Source organism: Schistocerca cancellata, chromosome 2, assembly GCF_023864275.1.
Source record: "Schistocerca cancellata isolate TAMUIC-IGC-003103 chromosome 2, iqSchCanc2.1, whole genome shotgun sequence".
Taxonomy (NCBI): Eukaryota; Metazoa; Arthropoda; class Insecta; order Orthoptera; family Acrididae; genus Schistocerca; species Schistocerca cancellata.
The window spans coordinates 666,496,486-666,521,429 of NC_064627.1; the positions used below are offsets into that span (position 1 = coordinate 666,496,486).

Here is a 24,944-nt window from a genome sequence, read left to right on the forward strand (position 1 = left end):
ATACACAACTCATTACGCATGAAGTCACTGCACTACTCGTACGTTCTCGAAAAGTGTCAACAAGGTATGCAACTACGCATGCTCAGTGCTGAGTAATGATGGCACAAATAAGTTCTACCTATGTCCTTTCCACGCACTATTACATCATAGAAGTTGGTAGTACACGGCACGAAACTCATTGCCTTCTCCTGACACGTATCAAACACATTTCACACAGATGAGTGAAACAGTGCAGCAATGAGTGGTACACAGGTAGCAACTGATTTAACTAATGCGGCAAAAAGATTTAGAGGTTCAAGGTAGATGCTGGTACCAGTTCTACGCTGTTATCAACAAACAAAACAACTTGTGTCGAATGAGCACGCATTTTTACTGCTATGGAAAACAGTTGACAATTTTATTCAATAATTTTTATTTTGCACTCTCCGTACTGAAGCGATCTACCAGTAGATCGTGATTGACGTGTTGCCGACCCCGTAGTAAATATTCATTACTGAAACGGAAAAAAGTACACAGACTCATTAGATATACTGAAACTCTACAGCTATTGTTATCAGTTGAACTCCTAATAATATAAATCCTGGACTTGACCCAGGTTTCATCTCAGGCGTTTCGTAACCCACCTTTTTCACATACCATGGAGTTGGGGGATTGATACTGTTACTTGTAATGAACAACTGTAACATGTGGGGTCAGTTACATATTGTCTGGGCCAACAAAACACTCCCACTTCCTTTGAAAAAGTGCCACACACTACTAAACTACGCCAAGATTGCAGGTTTACTTTCAGCGTCATTACACAGGTAGCTGCTCATAGCAGTCAGCTGCAGTCAAAAGAACACTGGGAAAGAGGGTTTTGATATGAAAAAAAAAGCAGAAACTATGCCAGTCATGACGGTGGCAGAGATACTTTTTTTTGAGTAATTCATTCTCAGAAGATGAAATGCTGTACTATTCATATATAATTACACTGATCAGCCACAACATTATGCCCACCTACTCCATAGTTGGTATGTCCATCTTTGGCAAGGATAACAGGGACGATGCATCGTGATGTGGAAGCAAGGCCTTAGTAGGTCACTGGAGGGACTTGGCACCACATCTGCACACACGAGTCATCTAATTCCGATAAATTCCAGGGAGGCAGGCAATGAGCTCTCATTCCACATTCAATCACGTCCCCAGATGTATTCAATTGGGTTCAAATCTGGCGAATTGGAGGGCCAACACATCATATGGAACTTGACACTGTGTTCCCCACACCACTCCATCATACTACTGGCCTTATGACATGACACATTATCTTGTTGAACAATTCCACTGCCATCGGGAAACATTATCATCAAAGAAGGGGTGTATATGGTCTCCAATGAGAGAGTGACACTCTTTGGCCATCATGGTGCCTTGCACAAGCTCCACTGGACACACAGATGCCCACATGAATGTTCTCCCACTGGTCCCATGGATTCCCACATGAATGTTCTCCAGATCATAACGGAGCCACCGCCAGCTTGACTTGGTCCCACAGTAGAGGTGCCAAGGAGTTGTTCCTCTGGAAGATGATTGATTCGGACCCTCCCCATCGACATCTTGAAGCAGGTCTTGGGATTCATGAGACTATGCAATGGTCTATCACTGCACAAAAGTCCAGTGCCAATAGTCATGTGCCCATTTCAGCCATGGTTGTCAATGTTATGGCGGTAACATTGGCACATGCATTGGAGGTTCATCATTAGGAGTGTTCAGTGCTGTGTGTGTTCAGACACACCTGAACTCTGCCCAACGTTAAAGTCTTATGTTAGTCCCACCACAATCTGCCCAGCCTACGATGTCTGACGTCTGTAATAAGGGATGGCTGACCAACCCTACAATGTCTGGATGTTTTTTCACCTTGGCTGCACCACGTGTTGAAGACATTCACCACCACACTCTTCAAACAGCTCACACGTTGTGCAGTTTCTGAAATGCTCATGTCAAGCATCCATGCTATCACAAACTGCCCTCAGTCACACTCAGATAGATCACACACCTCCCCTGTTCCAAACAAGAACAGCACACTAACTGGTACTACATGTGTTTGTGTCTGACTAGCAGTCATTTCTCACCAGGTGATGCTGCTGTCACCTGGATGGGTTTGTATCGATAGTAGGTCGGTGGTCAAAATGTTCTGGCTGATCAGTGCATCAATGCATGACTTGTAAAATCTACAATGATAACTAGAGAGACCTCAGTGTACTAGATTCAAAAAAGTTGTTATTTATGATTTTTACAGCTCATATTCAGCTTCTGTCAGTTACGAAAAAACAAAGAAAACATACCACATCAGCTATATGTTCGATAAATATGTTATCACCAAAATTAATTTTTTCACGCATCAATTTGCCTCTGTTCCATGACATAGGAAAAGTTGTAATGAGCTGCTGTAATCTCTGATGAGGGAACACATCTTCAGTACAAATGAAAACTGCACCTGAAATAGAAAACACTAAAGGGTTAGCAATAATTAGCAAAAGAGGAAAATTCATTCTACATTTCTCATGTGTAATAATAGAAGTACACGCAGAATATGAAAACACGTGAACTGTGCTAGAAGTAGTGAAAAATAAAAATTCACAATGTAAATCATCAAACTATTTCGACATACATAATATGAAATTTATATTCAATTTTCACAACTTAACTCATTAGACAATATTCCTACAAGTAATATGTTTTAAGTAATATGTTTTATCTAGATTCAGTAAACAAAAACTTAGGTAAAAAATACGACATGTGTCAATATTCACTGGGCACCCTATTCTTTTAGAGGCATCTTTATTTACAGAGTAGAATTTCAAATTCAGCTTGAGATATCGAAATAATGTTTTTGGCACATTACAGTGTATATATGAGCATGTAGTTTTCTGAACATTAATACTCAAAATATTTTTTTCAATCTCAATGGCATCAAGTCACTGCCTTTGAGGAAGGTAGCACATGATTATTTTCCATGCAGGTACATAAGTGGGGTTCAAATGAAATAATATGTATTTTAAATCGAAAAAGTCACTGTGTAGAAGAAATAAATGGAACCATGTTTCAATAGAAGTTTGACTGCTCTCTAGTGGCAATCATAATATATCTTCCATAACTGTAACAGATAATGCCTCACATCATTCAATGATCACTGATTAGACATCTACTTGCCTCTGGAACACAGGTGGCAGAAAGAGGGGGGAAAAATCAGCTATTGTAGCTCATGGTTTGTAATGAATCACAGTTCTCTCTGTTGTATATGAGTTAACTACACACTTTTACCACAAAATTCCAAGAGTGGCAGCATACAATTGCCATTTTAATTACATAGAACTTGGGTGATGGCATAGGATAAAGAACAACACAAAATGTATGCTGGCAGAAGCAGAGCATCTGACAAAGGACATTGCAAACTAAATTTCATTACAAGAGCAGCAAAACTCTGTGAAACACAAAATGCAAGTAAGAATAAATCTCTGGCTGAATAAATGTGAAGTAGAAAATAAGTTGAGTAATGAAACTTCCTGGCAGATTAAAACTGTGTGCCGGACCGAGACTCGCACTCGGGAAATTTGCCTTTCGCGGGCAAGTGCTCTACCAACTGAGCTACCCAAGCACGACTCACACCCCATCCTCACAGCTTTACTTTTGTCAGTACCTCGTCTCCTACCTTTGCCAGTACGTCTCCTACCTTCCTTGGAAGGTAGGAGACGAGGTACTGACAGAAGTAAAGCTGTGAGGATGGGGCGTGAGTTGTGCTTGGGTAGCTCAGTTGGTAAAGCACTTGCCCACAAAAGGCAAAGGTCCTGAGTTCGAGTCTCAGTCCGGCACACAGTTTTAATCTGCCAGGAAGTTTCATATCAGCGCACACTCCACTGCAGAGTGAATATCTCATTCTGGAAGTTGAGTAATGTTATTTGATTAATACTGACAGCTGTTTTAGTGAGCGCAAAGATAAAGTTGAAAGTGATTTACTATCAAGGTAGTGTTTCTGTTGGTGGTACTAAAAAATGTCTAATTTGTTGGAAAATCTGTTATTCTGAATCATTTACTGTGTGAAGATTACACTCATCTTCTGCTACCATCAAGACTAATGCTCCCACCAAGACACTGTCAATCACAATTTCCGAGTACATGTTCAGTTTAATTTTTTGTTGCATGCAACTACTGATTGCATGGCCATGTGTTATGCTGTGAACTAGCTAGCAACACTGTTCCCCTGGCGTCATTGTCATATATTGACCTCAAAGTTATTTTATTTGTGGTATAGTGATAGTTAATATTTACTACAGCATGCAGAAATAGTTTCTTGCAGTTTTTTCTCTTTGTATAATGTATGCATTGGTTCATTCCATAGTTCTCCTTCGTGATGCACTATACAGAACAGTATGAATGAATTAATGAATTTTTAATGGTACTCAATTGTTGACTTACTGACATGTAACATCATTCAGTAGTTCAGTTTCTCGCAAAATTTAACCACTGGCATTAGATCCTTGAGCAGTAATACATCTACCATTCTAGCACTACTAGATTGCTATATCTTGCAACTACTGCATGAGAGTGTGAGTACACTGAGTGTAGAGACACTGCGCATGTGTACTTAAATCGACTGCCAACTATATCAGTGCAAGCTGGTCTTTAGGTATGCCATAGGAAGAGTGCACGTGGCATGGTCTCCGCCACGCCGTCTGCCAGTGCCTCGCGCCTATACCAGTAAGCACGGAGCAACACTGAATTAATCCCACAATGTTCTTTTAGTCTGAACTGCTCACATCAATAGTTCTGTCTATTGTTTATGTTGTATCTTCTGTATGATGCTTCTGTCTTGTTACGTGTGGAATCATGAGAGGTGTATTTGAATTACTGTTCAGAGCTTCAGATATAAATTATATCTGAAGCTCTGAACAGTAATTCAAATACACCTCTCATGATTCCACACGTAACAAGACATATTTGTATTACTTGGATCAGTTTGGTGTATCACTTGCTTTCTACATGATTGGTGACAAGTTTGGAACAGTTTCTGTGTGTGTGGTCTTTAAGAGCAGTTTCATCAGGTTCAGTCGCTATGAATGCTGTGCTACCAGACCTGATTGAACAGCTTACATCAGCACTGACCAGTTTGTTGGTTTTCGTTAACAATTAGGGTACAGTTCCACCAGTCTATCCACCCACTTTTCCTCTATTTGATGATTCAGCCAAGGATTGGGGAGCTTCCAAAAAGGACTCAGACAACATTTTCTGGCTTTTGGTGTGACAGACTTGTATTTGTGAAAAGCCTTATTCCTCTCGTAGATTTCACCTGAGGTGTATCTTACAAGAACTGGCAGCTCTTACTTTTGATCACATATGCAGTTTATTGTCCAACTACCATTGCAAACAAATGCATGTTGTAGTGGTGCGAGGTGAATTCTACTGATGCGGCAAGAAACCAAACCAGTCATACAGGGCCTGGGCAGTTGAACTTCATGGCCTTAGCCCTTAGTGATGACTCTTATGGTGCAAGACACAATTATCTTTTTAGCTAATGACGAGGAAGTGCACCAGAAAGCTTTACTCTGTGAAAACCCCCCATTGACAGACATTTTGAAAATAGCACAATCCTTTGAAGTTTCTTGGGTAGCAAGTGACCAGATTGAAGTGTGGGGCGATGTGCCAGTAGTGTCATATGATGTGCCCTTTAGGATGACACATAGCTTGCATGAAAAAGCAGCAGTGGCAGCAGTTAACATGCAGGCCCGGCACCGAGCAGACCAAGACTGGTCCAAGAAGCTGCGATCACCGCGGTACCAGTGTCAGCATTCTCTTTTTCCGTTTTCTGTTGTGTCCAGCATGGATATTTGGTGTGCCTTAAGCACTGGGCTACTTGTAATGCTTGCAGAAGGAAGGCCATTTCATCTCCGTGTGTCATTCATCAAAGGTTGCTCAGGATAGGGTCATGGACGTAAACTGTGTCACTTCAATGTTCGTGACTTCTCCCAAGCTGTTTATCAATTTACGTGTTTTTTGCCTAGTGCTCCAGCTACAGGTTGACAAGTGTTGCAATGGCAATATTGAATTCTCAAACCGATTTGAGATTACGCTCACTATCGCTGACACTGGTCATGCGGAAGCTAGTCAGTTATAACAAACAGAACATTGTACTGTTCTGACACTTTACGACATCTGTCTCTTAAAAGTCAGTGGTTTGCTCTATTAAATTTTTGGTGGTTGCTGATACCAGTGTTCAGAACTTTTTCAGAGTGGACAAATTTCATGTACTTGGATTTTCTATCACTGACGCAGTTCATCTTGAGTCGGATTATGTACTGTGTACTCAATTGCACACAATGTGTGAGGAGTTTTCGGACTTGTTTCTGGAATACATAGTGTGTGCTACGAATTATTCTGCACGTTTGTTTTAAATCCAAGGCTTGGCCTTGTTTTTGTGATGTATGTCCAATTCCTGTTACCTGAAAGGTAATGTGGAAACAGAATTGTACGGACTTCAATCTCTAGAGGTGGTGCGACCTCTTATGGCTAGCAAATGGTCATCTCTGCTGGTTGTAGTTCAGAAGCAGTTGGGGAAGCTTTGCCTCTGTGGTGAATTCAGTACTGCTGCCAATGTGCACTCAATCAAATCATGGATATATATCCTCTCCCACCCCAGGAGGAACTGTTGTAAAAAATACTGGATGGCTAGTACTTCCCTAAAATTGATTTGTCTGAAGCGTATGTGCCAGTTCCTGTGGACAAAGAATCTCAGAGTCCTAGTTTTGAATATTCCTTTTGATCTATGTCAACATTTCTAACTTCCTTCTAGCATCCCTGCTGTTTTCCAACGATTTTTGGAGCAACTGACTATTCCTGTCCTTGGATTCACTAATTATCTGGACGATATTGTTGTCATGGGCTCCTCCACAGCCGTTTACTTGAAATATTTGCATACTTTGTTTCCTGTCTTACTGTTTGCAGGCTTATGGTGTAACCTCGTGAAATTCCAGTGTTTTTGATCTTCTATTGTTTATTTGGGGTTCGAGGTCTCACAAGATGGGGTTCACTCTCAGCCAGGCCACACCTCTGCTATTATGTCTATGCCCCTTGTCTACAAAGGAGCTTCAGGACTTCCTATGGAAGATAGCCTACTACCATAAATTCCTGTCAGGGGTGGCCACATTGGCCCATCCATTGCATGCTTTGTCACATAAAAACGTACCTTTTTGCTGCAGTCCGGATTGTGAATGTGCTTTTCAAATGGTGAAATCCGAACTACTCTCAGCCCCTTGTTTAGCTACATTCTCTCCATAACAGCAGATAGTTTTGGTGGCTGACACTTCGCGATACAGCCTCAGTGTGGCCCTCAGGCACTAATATGCCGACAGCCCCCGAACAACCTGTTGCTTTCGTCTTTAAATCTCTCACTCGAGCCTGGAATCATTACTTTCAGACGGAAAAAGAGGCTCTTGTCACAGTCTATGTTCTCTAGAAATTTCATGTTCTTTTTTTGTATGGCTCCCAGTTCCACCTTATTACTGAACACAAACTGTTGGTTTCCTTGTTTAACCCTCACACTTCCTTGCCTGACAAGGAGGCACACCACCCACAATGCTAGGCACTGTTCCTGTCTCGTTACAATTACAAAATCCATTTTTGACGTTTGTCTAAAGATCTTGTCCCGCCTTCCTGTGGATCCTGATCCAGACTTTGATCATGAAGAATTTTTTTGCTTCCATCTTGATACTGGACATAGGCCACAGTTGAGGGCTTCCCAATTACAAACTTGCACATAGCAGCTGCCATTGTTGTCGATCTGGTAGGTGGTTTGATTTTTTTTTTAACAGGGCTGGTCAGATAAAACGCCAGGTCAGGCTTCAGAGCCCTGTGCACCTATTTCTCCTTATGGTATCACTTCTCTGTTTCTGAAGGTGTTTTGCTGCTGTCAACGGAAGACTCTCTCCCAAAGTAGTCATTCCCACTGTGTTACGGCACAAGGTTCTACGCCTTCCCCACCAGGGTCACTGGGGAGTTCCGTGCACTAAACTATTGGCTAGGAGACATGTTTTTTGGCCAGTGATTGATGGCAAAAGTGTCCGTTTTGTCGCATCTTAAGAGCAGTGTGTCCAATAAAAGGCAGTTACCAGGGTGTCTCTGCCCCCGTCTGATGTATGCCAGCCATGGGAACACATTCATGTAGGCTTTGCGGTTCCCTTCCTGAATTTCTATTGGTTGTTGGTTGTGGATGCATTTTCTCAGTTTCCTTAGAGTCTCCAGTGCATATCAACATTGCCTGAGGTCACAATTCATACACTTCAGGTTTTTTTCTATTGAGAGGTTGTCTTGTACCTTATTTCATGATAATGGTTTCAGTTTGTTTCTCACACCTTTCAGAAGAACCAAATGAAAAAGTTTGATGTGGATTCTTCATGGGATGACACCTTCTCTGTTTTCTGAGAACCTATCACTTAATGCTTATGGGGGAGCAGATTCCAGCTGAGTTGCTTCACAGCCAGCAGCCATGCACGTTCCTTCACCTTCTGTGGCCTGCAATGCATCCCGCAGTCAATTTGTCCGGCCATTTCATGCCAGGATCACCCGTGTGGGTGCAAGGATTTGGTCGTCAAGTGGATACCGGCCACTGTTGTCCGCCACCGGGGACACTATCTTTGTGATGCCTGTAAAGCCAACGGGCTGTTAGCATGCCACTTTCATCAGTCCTGCTTCCAGTCACCATCGGACCTCACTGTCATTGCCTCAGTCAACGTTGCCAGTGGGTCCAGCCCTGTCTGCTCCACACTGGGCCCTGCGTGCTAATGTCAACGCGGAGACGGCGATGGCACTCTTCTCCCTGGTGCTGTCATCGGGCATCGTGCGCACTCATCACTCTTGGGCGTGCTCGCGTCTCCACACATTTTGGTCCTATGTTCCAGTGCCTGCCCAGCACAATTTTCCAACCCTGCCGTCAGCACCGGTTTCTGCCACTTCGAAACTGATGGATATGTCTCTCACCCGGCTGCCAGCATGTCCTATGTCACCAGGGTGCCCGAAGGAGAGGCGTGTTGAATCCTGCTACTAGGGCGTGCGAGTGCGAATGCGTCCTGTGTAGTGTTGCTGCGCATGTGTACTTAAATCAATCACCAGCTGTATCAGCATGGTCCGGCCACTAAAGGCCGCCTGTAGGAAGCGTGCACATGGCACAGTCTCAGATGTGCCATCTACTGGCGGCTCACACCTATATACGCACAGAGCAGCACTGTTCTTTTTAGTCTGTACCACTCACATCAGTTGTTCTGTGTATTGCTTGTGCTGTACCTTAAGTAAGATTCTTTTGTCTTATGTGTGGAGTCACAGGAGGCTTATTTCTGTTATTGTTCAGAGGCTTATGAATCAAGTCGTATATGTGTCATTTGGATTGGTTTCATGTATTACTTGGTTTCTACATAGATGAAAGTAACAGATGGAAAATATTTCATAACATTTACTTAAAGTGTATAGAGAACAACACTGAATGAATGTTCAGGACAAAAAGTACTAATCATTTCAGGAAAGTATTGCTTTGTGAAAGGCACATGGTTTTGTGTTTCAACCTAATGTTTATTTTTAAAATAATATTGCACAGAATTTTCAACCAAAGATATATATATATTTTAAATGACATTGCTTGTAATGACTAACTTCACTATTTTCTGTTAGTATCCTTCATCGCTTAAACAGTTTTCTATGGTATAGTTTGGATGCACGCTATATATTATTCTTATTCCAAATTTTTGTGCAGAGGATACCTTGAGAAGTTATAGAACTGCATCAAAATATTGAAAACTGCAGGCCAGTTTCACTGCTGTCTCTAGTCTCAAAAATGGCTAAGCAATCATGACAGAGACAAGTTATGTGAGTAGGCCAAAATACAATCTCTTTAATGAAGCACAGTTCGGTTTTCAAAGTGGAAGAAATACAATATCAGCCATTGCTGAGTTAAAAAAAGTGGTACAAGCATCTTCTTAGACTTGTCCGTAGCTTTTGACACTGCTGACCACAAAATACTATTGACACACTAGGTACAAGAGTAACACTGAATGAGTGGTTTCAGTTTCACTTGGAAAACAGGGTGCAGACTGTGGAGATTGTTCTCACATCTGCTGGCAATAACTTTTTAGTAAAACAATTGTCAGACAAGAAATATATCAATACAGTTCTTCCTCAGGGTAATGTATTGGGTCCAGATCTATTCTTAATATATATCAGGTGACTTCACAGACAGTGGAAGACATGTAGCAAAAGTTCTCTTTGGCAATGACAACAACATCATAGTCAATGATAAAATATTAGAAGTCCTAGTACAGAAAGCAAAGGACGTTTACAGTTGGGTGGCATGTAATACATTAACTTTGAACATAAAGAAAATGAACGTATGCACTTCAGCATAAAGAGAGGAAACAATTCTGTCACTTTAAGCATAGGTGATAAATCTATAATAGATTGTGTTGCAAACAAGAGTTTTTAGGGATGAACATTCACTGTCGGCTAACACGGACTGAAAATAAAATGGTATTGGCAATGTCATCAGCATACTACGCACCTTAGTGCATAAGTGTCAATTTGTAACAACCAATGTCTTGTGGTGATACGGTGCACCTATGTATACTCAGTTCTAACTTATGTGATTCTTCTCTGGGGATCGAAGGCACAAACCATGGACACAGTTTTTAAACTTCAGAAAAGGGGAAAAGAATAATAACTGTAAATAGTGATTGGGCTCAATGTAACGAGCTATTTAAAAATTGGACATTCTTACTGTACTGAGCAAGTGCAGACACCAATCTGTGGTGCACATCAGGGGGAGTATTACTAAGTACTGCACTAACAGTTCTAAACATATTCGTGGAACAAGAGCCAGTTACATTTACACAGGAAAACAAACAAAAAAACTCAAAACAGTATTTTAAATCAGGGGATAAAATTGTATAATAAGATTACTAAAACACATTTGTTTAAAAAGGCAGCTAAAACGTTCTCCACAAGTAATGCATATTACAAAATTAAAGATAACATAGAGGACTCAGACTAGTTGAGAGAGTAATGAAATGGGGTTAACTACAGCACCTTGTCACATTTAAATACAAGATTATGGTTTACTGCTTCCACAAAGATCATCAATGTAATGTCTGTTGGCTTAGTTTTGCAGGTGGACAGTATCACATAGTTTAACATGGAGTCCAGAATTGAGGTAATGGGCATAGCATTTTCTCAGTCCACGAGTCATCAGCTGGTGTCTTTAAGTGTGAATAGCAGTGTAGATTGGAACTATGTTTTAGACTGCAAGAGACCAGACACAGTTCAGGAGTCATCAGTAGGTCTCCTCAGTGTGTGGCCAGTGCAGAAGGAAACCATGGTTAATACTGCAAGTTACCTGAAACAGTTTGTGTGTAATTGAACGAACATTATACAATAAAGAGTTGCCGAATGAGGCAGTGCAGCTCTTAGTACACTGACCTCATATTTAGGACTGAGCTGCTCTTTCCAGCCATCCTGATTTGAGTTTCCCTAGACTGCTAAAGCAACAGCTGGATTAGTTTCTTAATTGAGGCCACAGCTGCCCATACAACCTATCCCTGTAGGCTACCTGTCTTATCCTCTTAAAGCATGTTATGTATGCTGTGTGTTATATTTTGGTCTGCTGGTTGCCATTTCATTACCTTAACAAATCCTATATCATTGCAAGATGATCCTTGGATGAATACAGATAAATAAAATAAAATATGGTACTCTATAAATTTCAAATATTTGTTGTGAAAATCAGTAATCACATTCAGATAAACAGTTGCTGGACTACAGTGTTTTAAGAAAGTATGCAATATATGCTTTCCAGTTTAAGTTCTTCATAAAACAGAATAGAATAGAATCTTTATTGTCACATGAGATGTTATTTACAATCATTTGATTGAAACATTGGTGACTCATCAATGAATAATTCTATTCCTACGTAAGTGTACCCTGAAACAAGATACACTAAAGAAAGCATATGGATACTCCCAGAAACACATTACAACATACAAAGATAAACATGTTAGATTTCTTCCTGTTTCTTAAGATTTTCCACAGTGGTTTAAAATCTTTGTTTTTAATTATTTTTCATGTTTGTTTCTCTAGTTTATAAATATGGTCATACTTTATAAGGGCACAAACTTCGGTAAAAGTAGTATATATGTATACATCTAAATATTTATTAAAAACAAAGATTCCATGACTTACCAAACGGGAAAGCGCTGGTAGATAGACACAATAAAAAAACACACAAACAAACGCGCGCGCGGACACAAACACAAAATTTCAAGCTTTCGCAACCAACGGTTGCTTCGTCAGGAAAGAGGGAAGGAGAGGGAAAGACGAAAGGATGTGGGTTTTAAGCGAGAGGGTAAGGAGTCTTTCCAATCCCAGGAGCAGAAAGACTTACCTTAGGGGGAAAAAAGGACAGGTATACACTCGCGCACACACACACACACACACACACACACATATCCATCTGCTTGATGTCTGCATGTGTGTGGATGGATATGTGTGTGTGTGTGTGCACACGAGTGCAATACAGAGTTTATAAGTATAGACACATAAAAAAAGTACATGAACCTCCATTAAGATAGAACATAAGTATACACAGAGAATAATGTAGAAAAAACAAAAAAACAAGTGTAATATCTCCTACTTGTGTTCCTCATTTATAACATCATCCACACTGTAGTAACATTAACTTTTAAAATATTTTTCAATGTTTCCACCTGTGGGTTCCAGCTTGCAGTTCTTTAATTTTGAATGCATTTTATTGCTAAGCTTCAAAGGCATGTAATATGGAGTATTTTCAAATAGTGCTAGTCTGTGGTAAGGTAACATGCAATCTTGTTTGTGCCATGTTTCATAAGCATGTGTGAACAAATTTCCCTCAGAAAGATGTTTTTTAGCTCACAGAGCAGTGTTTCATATATAAACATAGAAAGAATTGTCAGTAAGTCAAAGCCTGCAAATAAAGGTTTGCGTGATTGTCTATTGTTTGTTCCACTCACAGGGATGATAATTTTTTTTTTGTATCTTGAACACTTCCTTTTTCAACTCCCAAAAAATTATGCCATATCTTACAACTAATATAAAATATGCACAATACATGATTTTCCTAACAGCTGAGTCAGTTACTTTATTTAGAACCCTCACTGCATAAACTAAACTATTTAACTGCTTCGGTAAGCAATCCACATGATCAGTCCACGACAATTTTTTGTTTATGATCACTCCAAGAAATTTAACAGATTCTGCACTGATCAGTTCTTTGCTTTCATAACTTAACTATGTTATACATATATCTAAAAAGAAAGATGATGAGACTTACCAAACAAAAGCGCTGGCAGGTCGATAGACACACAAACAAACACAAACATACACACAAAATTCAAGCTTTCGCAACCAACAGTTGCCTCATCAGGAAAGAGGGAAGGAGAGGGAAAGACGAAAGGATTTGGGTTTTAAGGGAGAGGGTAAAGAGTCATTCCAATCCCGGGAGCAGAAAGACTTACCTTAGGGGGAAAAAAGGACAGGTATACACTCGCACACACACACACATATCCATCCGCATATACACAGACACTATGTTATACACTATGACAGACACTATGTTATACATAGCTATTTATGATTACAACTTTTTATTTTTTCAGCACCTATTTCAGTCTTGACAATCTGCCATACAGCTTTTGATTTATTTGTGGCATCTGATATGTATTTACTGTATGCCATTTGTTTTGCCTGTTTAATTACTCTCCCATATATTCTTTTGTATTTGTTTACATAGCTGAAAAACTCTGCATCATGGTTGTTCCTTGCTTCCATGTGCAGCTTCCTCTTTCTAATGCTAGAGATCCTGATTCCTTCAGTTATCCACGAGCTTTCCCCCCTCCACTTGTTATGAAGGGGAAACATTTATTGAAAACACTCACGATTTCTGATACAAAAGCATCATAGTTTGTGTTTACTGAGTACATCCAAACAAAAATTTTTGAATATGCTGTTTTGTCAATATGCACGAATTTTGACGCTAATGAATCAAACTCCTTCGTAAAAATTGTACACTAATGTTTGAAAAGAGTAAATTGAAAATATGAAATAGTTATTCTAGATTTTTTTTACACAGTTAACTCCCAATTCATGATAATTTTTGGATATCCACTGCAAACATGATTCAATTCAATAACAAACAAATCTTAGTGTACATGATATTGTTAACTATTTCAACAAAGGGCTTAAAAATAAACATGAAATTATCCCAGAACCAACCTGCCCTTAACCCTCCAATGGAGAGAGGATACTGCACGGTCAATGCCAATTGCAAACATAGCTGTGTCTTGCCACAGCTGCTTTCCCCTGCAACTTCTGTGATGCCACATACTTTTATACCACCACGCAAGAAATCATCCAGTATTTTGCAACCCACAGATAAGTAGTAGTGGTTGTTATTCAGTGCTGATTCCACTGAAACATAAAATTTTACTAATTATTTAAAGAAATGGACTTCTCCCAACTCAAGTATTGCAGCTTGTAATGTAATCAATGGAGAAACATTTCAATTATGAAACTGTGAGATAATAATGAAAGTGGTATATTTAGTGTATTCTGAAAACAATTTAAGACTCAACCATTACTAACCAAACTTTTTCTTAATTTTGGCTCTGTATAGTTTTGCACTGGTAAAGTTGGAAGGCTTTGGGCCAATTATGTTTTACTCCTACTGCTGCCAACCAGAAAAACTGAATGATAGCTGAGGGGCCCTATAGTAGTCATGAAGGAATGCTGTGTCATACTGTCAGTTTCTCTGGTTTGAAAACGAGTGATGGAACATGGCCTGCTACATATGCTACCTGCAACTCCTAGCAAAAGAAAGATTAATACTGAAAAATCAGAACATAATAAGAAATGTTGCAGACCATTGTGATCACAAAAAGGATAAAAAGGGACTACTTCGCCAACAACTCACACCAAGTTGCTACTTATACATAAAAAGTTCAATGCACAACAAGGAGGAAACAGCTTTCCAGCATTTGTTTTGGTAATTCAGTTGCTAGGAATACATTTGAACAGTTCAATGCAATTCAGAAGACTGTGCACAGTATGCAGAATCTTAGGCCAGTTCTGCAAGATAAAGTAGAAGATTTATTTCTTTTTGTAAATTATTGTTCTATTTGTTATCTATACAGAAAAAGGTCAGAACAAGCTTCAGATATCCTGCCATAATGGTTCCATTTCATTCTGCAGATGAAACAGAACAGGGAAACTGACACTGAAATCTTTTATTTGGAGAGACCTGGACAGGCAACACATCTGGAAACCTGTGGCAATTACTGGTTACAAGATGGAGATGATGTACCATGTCTGGAAGCATTTATAAATGTCTCATAATTGGAAAGTGTCAGGTCAAAAAATGAATTTGTCAGGGTACATCAGCTCTATTCAGGGGGATTATTATGGGTAGATAAATACAAGAGATAGACATAGCATTTTAATCACCTCAAAAAATATAAAATAAAATGTAATTAAGTGTTTATTTGTTTGTTTGCAGGAACATGTCTGAAGTCCTCATACAGAGAAACCCCCGCATCACAGTACTGTAGCACACAATTACACGAGTCAAACCAAATGCACAGCCCACTGATAGAGTGGAGATGGGTTGTGCTATTTTGTTTTGACTCATCTAGTTGCATGCTACGGTACTACAGTACAGAGATATCACTGTCTACCAGGACTGCAGATGTGTTCATGCAAACAAACAAAAAATTACATAATTTTATTTTTTTGAAATGATGGTTAAAAACTTCATGAGTAATGCTCGTGCTGCCTATTTTAAAAATTGAGTAACACCCTAGTAACCAGACACAAAGCTCCATACCAAATCAGACAAATTTGTAAACCACTGCTACAATATTACACTAACCTGAAGGTAGTTAAACAGCTGGGAAGGTGAGGTATCCACTGAAAAGACTACACGAGGAAAGAAGATCTGTACTTGTTAATTTGAGTAAATAACCCAATCAATAAGTTGTATGTAGCAGATGCAATGAATGGCTAGGTGGAACACTATTTGCTGTCATCAAATTGTAATCTGAATAATTAGAACCATCATATGCCAAAACTCAAAGTTGTATAAGAAAGCACATCATCATAGTGGATAGGATTGAAAATTTGCAGAAACTTGCTCTGATTTCCTTTTAAACTGTTACTGCAGAAGATGGGGTGGAACACAATAGAAATATCAGGTAGCTCAAGGATGAACAACGGATGTGCGACAGTACCATAAACACTGGCATCAATGGTATTACTACTAGCATGTCATTATATGACATTAGTGATAATGAGTCTTAGTAAGTAGTCATGGTTGCCAATGATTATACAAGTTACAGGCAGGGGTTATGTCTCAGTCTTTTTAAATGCTGGATGTAATAATATGATACTTTATTAAATGTTACCAAATGATACAAAATAAGTAATTTCTTTTTTAGTCATTATCAATAAGTTAGTTTTATAACTAGCTCTTTTAAATTTAACATTGTTTTTGAGAACCAATGGTCAATTTGTACCTATAAGTACCACTATTTAACATGTCAGAAAAGTAACTTAAGTTTTGATTGCACAAAATATTTAAGCAATTACCACTCTAATGTAGTCCCCTACTTTTGTAGAAGTTTGGTATGAGCACAGGCACAGTAGCTGTAATGCAAGAAGAAGACAAAACTCCATTTATTCGGCAGAGCTTGCTTCATGGATTGCCCTTACCCTCAAATCCACCCTTCTCCCACCTTATTGCCTCTTGCTCAAGCTACAATGCAGTTAGATTGAGGAACTTGTTTTTTTCAGGCAAGTTATCATCACACAAAGGACTGTCACAGCCACTAATACACAGTTATTTTCTTCCCACTCATTCTAACTTTTAACTCTGGAATTCCCTCTTGTTGGAGACACTATTTTTAGATACAGACACTGTCACTTTCATTGGTTCTAAATTGCAATGATTGACCACTGTAGTCCTCGACAGTGTAAGGTTTGTTGTGGTAATAGGAGTAACACTCTCACCAATTTAAAAACTCCTTTATGCAACAGATCTTTGTGTTTCTGTTGAACTGTCCTCTACTATAAACTAGCCTTGCAAAGGCTCTTGCCATAAGCTTTGTTCAATTCAGGATAAAATGTCAATGCTTTTCATGCCACAGCCTAGGATAAGGGTTTATCATCTTGAGCATCTATATGTACTTTTATTCCTAAAAACTTACACACACTGAACGATGTATGTAACAATTTAAGCACAGAATGAAATTTTCACTCTGCAGCGGAGTGTGCACTGGTATGAAACCTCCTGTTAGATTAAAACTGTGTGCCAGACAGAGACTCAAACTCAAACTTGAACTCGGGACCTTTGCCTTTCGCAGGCAAATGCTCTACCAACTGAGCTACCGAAGCACGACTCATGACATGTCCTCACAGCTTTACTTTCGCCAGTACCTCATCTCCTACCTTCCAAACTTCACAGAAGCTAACCTGCAAAACTTGTAGAACTAGCACTCCTGGAAGAAAGGATACTGCAGAGACATGGCTTTCATTCTGCCCCAGTGCTTGGGTAACTCAATTAGTAGAGCACTTGCCTACAAAAGGCAAAGGTCTGACATACAGTTTTAATCTGCCGGGAAATTTCAATTTAAGCACAGTTAAAAAAGGAAAGAATGGGATTTGATGCCCCGTCAGCAACATGAGCATTGGAGCTGGAGCTCAAGTTCTAATAGGACTAGAATATGGAAGAAAAACATATGTCCTTTTTAAAAAAAACCAGGCCAACATTCATCGTAATTAATATAGTATGGAAATTGAGGAAAATCTGAATGTAGATGGACAGATGGGAATTTCGATCCTGCTCATTCTGAAAGCAAGTCCAATTGCTCAACCACAGCACCACTTAGTGTGCAGCAGATATTTGAGAGAAGCATGTTATAATCCACTTATGTACAGTGTATCTTTTACATACCTTTGTGGTCTAACCACCTTTTGCAGTGCAGACTACTGCGAGACATGCAGGAAGTGTGTCAGTGAGGTTGTAGCAGATACTGACAGGTATGTGAAGCCATCCAGTCTCCAGTGCCATGGACAGCTGCACTAGGTTTCTCAGTTGAGGATCCTTGGTGCAAGCAGCCCAGTCGAACTGATCCCGCAGATTCTCAATTGGATTTAAATTTGGGGAGTTTGGTGGCCAGGGGAGTATAGCAAACTCCATCCTCGTGCTCTCCAAACCACGCACATACAGTGCAAGCTGGGTGAAATATCGCATTATTCTGCTGGTAGAGGCCATTTTGAGGAGAAAAAACAAACAGCACCTAGGCGTGGATACAATCCCCAAGATACATGCGTACTTGCACTGATCCACTGTCCCTTCCAGAGTCACGAGATCATCCAGGGAAGGCCCTATGGCCAGGACCCTTCTGACGATTGTGTTTGCTTTTAGACATTTCACACCCTACATGCCAACGGCCATGCGTCCAAATGAGCATACAGTGTGAATCATATGAAAAGGCCACTCAGCAGATATGCATTTGTGGCACCGGCTGCAAATTCCGGCCTTTGTTGTCGATTAACAGCAGTCCGCACGGGTGCATGCGCCAGGCACCTGCTGCTTAGGCTCATAAGCAGCAACATTTGTTGAACGGTCACTGAGGAGATACTGTTGGTACCCTCTTGGTTCATCTGGGCAGACAATTGCTCAACTGTTGCCCATACACATCTCTACAGGCATCGTCCACCACTGTCATGGCCTGTGGGGCACCACAGTTGCCTAGGAGCCAGTTTTGGGTAGCGTCATTTTGCCACACACTGTATATTTTAACCACGGAAGCAAATGGACAGTTTACAAACTTAGCCATTTTGGAAATACTACCACCCTTGGCCTGACAGCCAACGATCGCACCCTTTTGGACGTCATATAAATTACCCTCTTTCTGCATTAAGGCAATGACAACAACCTTTTCCATGTCCCCCGACACACTTTATATACCCTCCACTGCTGCCATCTGTGAGTGGTTATTGTAAATTGGTGTTGAACACTGGTGGTAGTCACATTAATGTGACTAAAATGTGTATAACGATTTAGATACGTAATATTACATCACGGTCAGGCAGAGATTCTGAATTCAGAGGTGGACTGCAATGTGTACGTACTCACCAGCAGATATAAACTCAGATCACAATTTAGTAATGATGAAGATCAGGCTGAAGTTTAAGAGACTAGTTAGGAAGAATCAATGCACAAAGAGGTGAGATATGAAGTACTAAGGACTGAAGAGGTACTGTTGAAGTTCTTTGAAGCTATAGATACTGTGATAATGAATAGCTCAGCAGGTAGTTCAGTTGGAGAACAATCACAGAAGTTGGAAAGATAAACACAGGTACAAGGAAGATAACTGCAAAGAAATCATAGGTAACAGAAGAAATACTTCAGTTGACTGACGAAAGAAGGAAGTACAAAAATGTGCAGAGAAAATAAGGAATATAAAGAAACAAGTCACTTAGGAATTAAATAATAGGAAGTGCAGGGAAGCTAAGGCAAAATGGCTGCATGAGAAATGTGAAGAAATTGAAAAAGAAATTATTGTGGAAGGAATTCCACTGTTAAATGCAGAGGAGATAGTGGATATGTGGAAAGAGTACATTGAAAGCCTCTATGAGGAGGAGGACTTGTCTGACAACATGATGGAAGAAGAAACAGGTGTGGGTGTGTGCACTCAACAGCGAGGTTATCAGCACTCTTAAGCACCTTAAAAGAAACAAATGTGGATAAAATTATGAAAATGTTATCACAGAATGTAAAATGTATGTAGAATGTAGTTGATTCATCTCATAATGTACAGTTACAAATAAAAAAATTTTGTACTTGAGAAATGTCAAATTACTTTTAAAAAATAAGGTTATAATAATTAATATATTTAAGTAGGGATTTTTGAATTTTTAGACATGAAAAATTTAACAAGAACAGATATAACACTTATGGTCATTTTGCTGCTTCCAATACAATTTATACAATATATTAACAATTTATTATACGATACATAATCTTTATTGTTTCTTTTCTTTTCAAATTGCCAAACTATCCTGCACTAGTTCAATTGAATAATGACTTTTTCTACTAGTGTATTAAATAACAATCTTTTTAGTAGGTCAAACTCCATATTTAATAGATTTGTGTTATTTAATTAAATGTAAATTGCAAAGACTTGCTGTTATGGAGACAAAAATGCTTAGGTGGACATTGGAATTAACATTGCATGACCACGTCACAAATAATGAAGTTTGCGGGCTGTATGGTGTTACACAAATAGTAGACAAAATGAGAGAAAGCCGCCTGCATTGGTATGGGTATATCCTTAGAGCGGACGAGACAACAATGGCAAAGATTAGTTTCAACCTACATGTAAATGGGAAACGGCCAGCAGGACAACCAAGGCAGCAATGGCTTAACACCCTGCATGAAGACCTCAAGATCTCAGGCATAAGATAATAAGAAGTGGCGACAACAAGCCAAAACAGTGGGCCCCGCTAGCAAGAGAGACAAACGCTAAGGAAGAAGAAGAAGTTTTTAATCCCATGTACAATGGTGTTTGCGTGTAAAGTTTTAAATTATGAGAGGGGAGTTTCAAACTGTGTCTGTGACGAGTACTGTAATTGTGGTTGAAATGAAAATTGTCAAGTGAGTTTTGATTTTTATATATGAAAATAAAAATTTCGTAGGTGTATGGAGAAGGAATGGTTAGCATTTTTAATTTTTTAAATAATGGGCAACATAATGTTCTTTTTTGGACTAAAGACATGTTTCTTATGATTCTCTTTCAAAGTGTAAGTTATCTCGGCTGTTCGTAGAGTTTCCCCCAGAAAATTATTCTGTATGGGATTATAGTTTCAAAGTAGCTGTGGTAGAGTACCTTCCTGGTGTCAATAAGGGTGGAATTACATAAGACATTCATCGCATAAGCTAGACCTAGAAATTTTACATATCTTGCTTCAGTCATTTCCTGATCACCGTGGATTATTTTTATGGGAGGCACTGAATTGCACTAATTGTGTTTTTGTGACATTTAATTTTAATCCCTTTTGCTGAAAGCATAATTCTAGGTTTCCAATTATATTTTCCACAGTATCATGAATTTGTTCTAAATTGTCATTTTCAATTAAAACCAAGGTGTCATCTGCGAATTAAGCACAGTGAACATCAATGCTTAAAGGTAAATTATTTATGCACAGCAGAAAAAGATAAGGCCCTACGTTGGTTGGTTTGGGGGGGATTAAAGGGACCAGACTGCGACGGTCATCGGTCCCTTTTTCCAAAAAAAAGTAAAACCACCCAAAGAGAATAAAAAACGAACAACAGGAAAGACGTCAGACGACACAGGACAAGAAATACTCCTACAGAGATCAGACGAAACAAATTAAAATCACACAGAGTGTGACAGTGGTTGGCCGACCATAGAGATAAAAAGGAAAAGCCAACCACCGAGAACACATTAAAAACTCAGCGTAAAATCGTAGGCCAATGGCCAGAATCAACACAAAAGAACAGAACAAACACTCAGAGTAAATAATAAAAACCCCCTGCCCGAATAAAACGGAAAACTAAGTCAGCCATACCAGGGTCATCACATAAGAGGGCAGGGAGCATATCAGGCAGCGCAAATGTCTGCCTGACCACAGCTAAAAGGGGGCAGGCCAACAAAATGTGGGCCACTGTCAAAGCCGCCCCGCAGCGACAAACAGGAGGGTCCTCCCGGCGCAGTAAATAACTGTGTGTCAGGTGGGAGTGGCCAATGCGGAGCCGACAAAGGACGACAGAGTCCCTGCGGTTGGCTCGCAGGGATGACCGCCACACAGTCGTCGTCTCCTTGATGGCACAGAGTTTATTGGGCATGATCCGATTGCGCCATTCAGCGTCCCAAAGCGCAAAAACTTTTCGGCGGAGGACTGCCCGCAAATCAGTCTCTGGGAGGCCAACGTCCAGAGACTGTTTACTCGTGGCCTCTTTCGCCAGGCGGTCAACATGTTCATTGCCCGGGATACCGACATGACCGGGGGTCCACACAAAGACCACAGAGCGGCCGCAACGCGCAAGAGTATGCAGGGACTCATGGATAGCCATCACCAGACGAGAACGAGGAAAACACTGGTCGAGAGCTCGTAAACCACTCAGGGAATCGCTACAGATAACGAAGGACTCACCTGAGCAGGAGCGGATATACTCCAGGGCACGAAAGATGGCGACTAGCTCAGCAGTGTAAACGCTGCAGCCAGCCACCAAGGACCGTTGTTCAGAATGGTCCCCTAGAGTTAGCGCATACCCGACACGACCAGCAACCATCGAACCGTCGGTGTAAACAATTCCAGAGCCCTGATACGTGGCCAGGATGGAATAAAAGCGGCGGCGGAAGGCCTCTGGAGGGACCGAGTCCTTCGAGCCCTGTGCCAAGTCAAGCCGAAGGCAAGGGCGAGGAACACACCACGGGGGTGTACGCAGAGGCGCCCGGAAAGGAGGTGGAACTGGGAAAAACCCAAGCCCGCAGAGAAGCTCCTTGATGCGTACGGCGATCGGACAACCCGACCGGGGCCGACGGTCTGGCAGATGGACGACTGACTGCGGGAACAGGACACGATAATTTGGATGCCCGGGCAAGCTAAAAACATGGGCAGCATAAGCGGCCAGCAAACGTTGGCGTCGGAACCGCAGTGGAGGTACACCTGCCTCCACTAGGACGCTGTCCACAGGGCTGGTGCGGAAAGCACCAGTGGCAAGGCGTATCCCGCTGTGGAGAATTGGGTCCAGCACCCGCAACGCAGATGGGGATGCTGAGCCATAAGCTAGGCACCCATAATCCAGGCGAGACTGGATTAACGCCTGGTAGAGCCGCAACAGGGTAGATCGGTCGGCGCCCCAGCGGGTGTGGCTCAAACAACGCAGGGCGTTGAGATGCCGCCAACACGCTTGTTTAAGCTGCCGGATATGAGGCAGCCAAGTCAACCGGGCATCAAAAAGGACACCCAAAAACCTGTGGGTCTCCACCACAGCAAGAAGTTCGTCGGCAAGATAAAGCCGCGGCTCAGGATGGACCGTTCGGCGCCGGCAGAAATGCATAACGCGGGTCTTGGCAGCCGAAAACTGAAAACCACGCGCTACAGCCCAAGACTGCGCCTTGCGGATTGCGCCCTGTAGCTGACGTTCAGCTGCTGCAATGCTAATAGAACTATAGTAAAGACAGAAGTCGTCAGCATACAGGGAAGCGGAGACAGAATTTCCTACTGCCGCAGCGAGACCGTTTATTGCAATTAAAAACAGGCAGACACTGAGGACAGAGCCCTGGGGTACCCCGTTCTCCTGGACGAGGGAGGAACTATACGAGGCCGCGACTTGCACGCGGAAGGTACGATACGACAGAAAATTTCTGATAAAGATCGGCAGAGGGCCCCGAAGACCCCATCCATGAAGTGTAGAAAGGATGTGATGACGCCATGTCGTATCGTACGCCTTCCGCATGTCGAAAAAGACAGCGACCAGGTGCTGACGGCGGGCAAATGCTGTACGGATGGCCGACTCAAGGCTCACCAGATTGTCGGTGGCGGAGCGGCCTTTACGGAACCCACCCTGAGACTGAGCCAGAAGGCCCCGAGACTCCAGCACCCAATTTAAGCGCCGGCTCACCATCCGTTCAAGCAACTTGCAAAGAACGTTGGTGAGACTAATGGGACGGTAGCTGTCCACCTCCAGAGGGTTCGTTCCAGGTTTCAAAATGGGGATGACAATACTTTCCCGCCATTGCGACGGAAACTCACTCTCGACCCAGAGACGGTTGTAAAGGTCGAGGAGGCGTCGCTTGCAGTCCACTGAAAGGTGTTTCAGCATCTGACAGTGGATGCGATCTGGCCCGGGAGCGGTATCAGGGCAAGCGGCAAGGGCACTCTGAAATTCCCACTCACTGAATGGAGCGTTGTAGGGTTCAGAAGCGTTGGTGCGAAAAGAAAGGCTCCGACGTTCCATCCGCTCTTTAATGGAGCGGAAGGCCTGGGGGTAATTCGCAGAAGCGGAACTCATAGCAAAATGCTCTGCTAAGCGGTTTGCAATGACGTCGGAGTCAGTACAAACTGCTCCATTCAGTGAGAGCGCAGGGACGCTGGCAGGGGTCCGATAGCCGAAGACCCGTCGAATCTTGGCCCAGACCTGCGATGGAGTGACATGGAGTCCAATGGTGGACACATACCGCTCCCAGCACTCCTTCTTGCCTTGGCGGATAAGGAGGCGGGCCCGCGCACGCAGCCGTTTGAAGGCGATAAGGTGGTCCATGGAGGGATGTCGCTTGTGACGCTGGAGCGCCCGCCGGCGATCTTTAATCGCTTCAGCGATCTCAGGCGACCACCAAGGCACAGCCCTCCGCCGAGGGTACCCAGAAGAACGGGGAATGGCAGACTCGGCGGCAGTGACGATGTCGGCGGTGACCGATGTAACCACCGCATCAATGGCATCAGTTGAGAGAGGCTCAATAGCGGCAGTGGAGGAGAACAAGTCCCAGTCAGCCTTATTCATAACCCATCTGCTAGGGCGCCCAGAAGAGTGACGCTGTGGTAGTGACAGAAAAATCGGAAAGTGGTCACTACCACACAGGTCGTCATGCACACTCCAGTGGACAGATGGTAAGAGGCTAGGGCTACAGATTGAAAGGTCAATGGCGGAGTAGGTGCCATGCGCCACACTGAAGTGTGTGGAGGCACCATCATTCAAAATCGAGAGATCGAGCTGCGACAATAAATGCTCAACGGTGGCGCCTCGACCTGTTGCCACTGACCCACCCCACAGAGGGTTATGGGCGTTAAAGTCGCCCAGTAATAAGAAAGGTGGCGGCAATTGG

General features: G+C 41.8%; 1 protein-coding gene across 3 annotated transcripts in view; it reads right to left on the reverse strand.

Annotated features, from left to right (window-relative positions):
- The window catches only part of LOC126162373 (DNA repair protein XRCC3-like), a 97,526-nt gene that overhangs the window by 49,169 nt on the left and 23,413 nt on the right, over positions 1 to 24,944 (reverse strand). For 2 of the 3 annotated variants that reach the window (XM_049918830.1, XM_049918829.1), the window contains 2 exons: positions 14,311 to 14,505; positions 2,319 to 2,470 (listed from right to left, as the gene is read on the reverse strand). In XM_049918830.1, coding sequence (XP_049774787.1) covers positions 2,319 to 2,470; positions 14,311 to 14,505 — 347 coding nt within the window. The remainder of the gene's footprint in view (positions 1 to 2,318; positions 2,471 to 14,310; positions 14,506 to 24,944) is intronic. The other variant, XM_049918831.1, reaches the window with a different exon arrangement.